Source organism: Bremia lactucae (assembly GCF_004359215.1).
Source record: "Bremia lactucae strain SF5 chromosome Unknown BlacSF5_NotPlaced_17_SHOA01000003.1_2250557bp, whole genome shotgun sequence".
Taxonomy (NCBI): domain Eukaryota; phylum Oomycota; class Peronosporomycetes; order Peronosporales; family Peronosporaceae; genus Bremia; species Bremia lactucae.
Genome location: NW_027152029.1, coordinates 496219 through 499187, shown reverse-complemented (window position 1 = coordinate 499187; position 2969 = coordinate 496219). Strand labels below are relative to the sequence as shown.

The 2969-nt window shown below is 43.0% G+C and overlaps 2 protein-coding genes across 2 annotated transcripts; both read left to right on the top strand.

Annotated features, from left to right (window-relative positions):
- Nucleotides 1–505: 505 nt before the first annotated feature.
- CCR75_009632 (uncharacterized protein) lies at nucleotides 506–1294 on the top strand (the record flags this gene model as incomplete). Its single annotated transcript, XM_067967671.1, has 4 exons — nucleotides 506–691; nucleotides 789–922; nucleotides 1022–1064; nucleotides 1167–1294. The coding sequence occupies exons 2-4, from the start codon at nucleotides 836–838 to the stop codon at nucleotides 1292–1294; spliced, it is 258 nt and encodes an 85-aa protein (XP_067822528.1). The 5' UTR covers nucleotides 506–691; nucleotides 789–835.
- A 9-nt stretch (nucleotides 1295–1303) lies between these two features.
- Nucleotides 1304–1562, top strand: CCR75_009633 (uncharacterized protein; the record flags this gene model as incomplete). Its single annotated transcript, XM_067967672.1, has 2 exons — nucleotides 1304–1363; nucleotides 1428–1562. 2 exons carry the CDS (start codon nucleotides 1304–1306, stop codon nucleotides 1560–1562), a joined length of 195 nt encoding a protein of 64 aa, XP_067822527.1.
- Nucleotides 1563–2969: the final 1407 nt, after the last annotated feature.

Genomic DNA, 2969 nt, shown 5'->3' with positions numbered 1-2969 from the left:
CTTGGACGTCACCTAACGAGAGGCACCACTCACATCTGAAGCAGTGTGAAGTGGACTTGTACTGAAACAGTACAAGTCGCAGTGCCCCGATACACAGAGCGTGTAACTTCGTGTTTCTCGAAGCGTGCTGACGTTCGATTGTGGAGAGAAGCATAGTGAATAAGCACGTTTTTTTTAATATATGGCTAGCTGCTGAAATGCTTCGTGGTGTAGTGAATAGAGGTGGCGCTGCCAAAAAGACGCAGAAAAAACGCAGAATTATGATTTTCCTTGAAATCGCAAATACTTACTTGTTATTAAGAGGAAATTTCCTGACACCGGGTGCCTAACAAAGCGTACTTAGTACGCACACAAATCCCGTATAATGATTTCTACCTAGAATGCATACGTGTATAGCAAACTTGTTAGAGCTGACTCCAACAGTATCTATTTCGGCTACTGTGGTGATATTTGTTGCGGCAACAGTCCAAAGCAAATGAAGCTTGCGTACTACGCGCCCCACCTTTGCATTTAATATGATTGCGTCGTGTCTGGTTGCTTTTGGCATGTACATCTCAATGCAAGTTACTGTCTAGACCGTCGTGCACACAACTCTTACGGCTACTGCATTATTGAAAAATAGTGTGATGGGTGCTTGGAAAGGAGGCGTTAATAAGCACAGCGCTACAGAGAAGAGTCGTCGTGAAAAAAAGTGAGCGTCTGGCGAACAGGAATGAGCGTTACGAGGCATTCGTACCAATGTGCTGTTCTTATGGATATTAACCAATCTCTGTCTTGCCGTTTATTAGGTGTAATTCTCCTCTTCGTCTGCGTTACTTTCGAGATTTTCAACCTTATGACTGGCATTAATACGTGCCGACTGCTTAAATTAATTGGCTACTGCCTTTACATCCACACTATTGATCTTCGCGACAGCGTGTCTGTAAGTATCAAAGTACTTATGGTACCAACTGCCAGCTGATAGTCTCGTTAATGCAGTCCGTTCTGCGAACGATCTCTGCTCCGACTTTTGCATTTCAAGAATTCGACAATACAGCAGACTTTTATGGAAGTTGCGTTGAAAAGTAAGAAGGCCTCTCCGTGAGAAAATATACGCCTGGTGAGATTAATATGTTGGTGAGCTGACGAACCCGTCGAATTTTAGTCAAATTGCCGCGTACTGTGAGAAAACATTCACTCGGAAGCCACGACGATTCACGAAGCGCTGGTCTTTTCCGCGAATTTGCGACTGCCTCCGAGCAATTCCAATGAACAACGAATGAATTTGGTTCATGAAACCTTGGATTTGCTTTAATCGACGGCCATGTCAGGCACGTTGGTCGAAAGTTCCTCAGTTATACAGAAAAAGCGTGTGAAGGCTGGCGTGAATGTCGTCGCGAATCCAAGTATTTTGTTTTTAGATTAACAAATGAGTGGCTTAAACGGAGGGGTCTGCGTTAATTGTCATGCGTGGCATCCAGTCGATTGTCCGTACGGGACGTACCGTACTGTGTACGATTCATCAGCCGAGTATTGTTATCTTTGATTTCTTTGACGGTCTACTCTTGCTTCAGCGAGGGTAATACACGGCGTACTTTGGTGATCTCGGGGACAAATGCTTGAGTATTTCGAGTCCAGTCTCGGTACGATGGAAATTTGTCCGCAATCAAGTACGGCACTTCGGCAAACCAGAGCGAGAGACTGTAGGCAACGGGCCATAGTAATTCGACATGCGTTCGCGAAACACTGCTCGAGGATCGCCATGAGATTATTGACTAACGTTGCTGTCGGGCGAAGAGAAGCAGCTTCGTCCACGACTCGATTGATACAACGCACTCTTCTAGTACTCGACAGTGTAGTCTCTAACATCGCGGCCTATACCCGCTGCAATGACTTCCAGCATGTGATGCACTATGGACATTCGGATGTGTTTGGAATTCTTTTGTCACGAATGGCGGCGTGCCAATAGCAAGCAAAGGCTTATATTTGTCGGAAGATGCGATAAGGGGTCCATAGCGTCATGCTTTGAGGACTAAAGTGAGACATTTCGAACTGACAATGATCTAAAGTGTCCGTTAATCCATGCTTGCAAGGAAGGCCCATTATTTTTCTAAAATTTTTGGGGAAAGTTGGCAAATCGATCAAAGCGATGAAAATCTCAAGCTGCTGGTGGACCTGAACGTAACGGACCAGTAGACACGTTTAATTATTTAGTATTTAAGGCATCACCAAAAATAAAATGATTTACATTTCACTTTTCCGAAAAAGTACTGTGACACCTCATGCACAACGTTTTCCCAGAAGGGTGACGAGCAAAGAGAGTGCAGTTTCCAAGGATTGATGTGGTGGTTTGTGTAGGCGGGCGCTACTTAAAGCTGCCATGGATACTGCAATGAAGGTGGTGGTTTGTGTTTGCGGGCTGTAACGGGGTGTATCGTTACATGAAATTAACACTTAGAGGTTGTTAATTAATATATTATCTAAAAGGTAGATAATATTTGCAGGAGCAGGAAATTACTTAATAGTAATACTCAGAATTCTTATCCATAAATAGGTATAGACCATTATATCTATTTATTCCGCACACTAATCAGCTGTAGGAGTAATCAAAGAGAGAGTTACAAATAAGATAGAGATAAGAATTCAATTATATGTTTAGTATTAGATTATAATTAAGTTAGCATTTACAAAGATAGAAAAAGAGACACTAAATTATATTAATACAGTTTTCATTTTACACTCTTAAGCTAACTTGCCTTAAGAGAAGTCTTCCTCTATACGTACAGTGTACGTCACTTAACGAGAGGCACCACTCACATCTGAAGCAGTGTGAAGTGGACTTGTACTGAAACAGTACAAGTCGCAGTGCCCCGTTACACCTGGTAGCACTTTGTAGTCCGTCCAAGGACCACATTTCCCACATTTAACATGGACATGTTAGATGGTAGTGGGAATACGCATCACGTTTCCCCTGAAAGCTACTCCTTTCT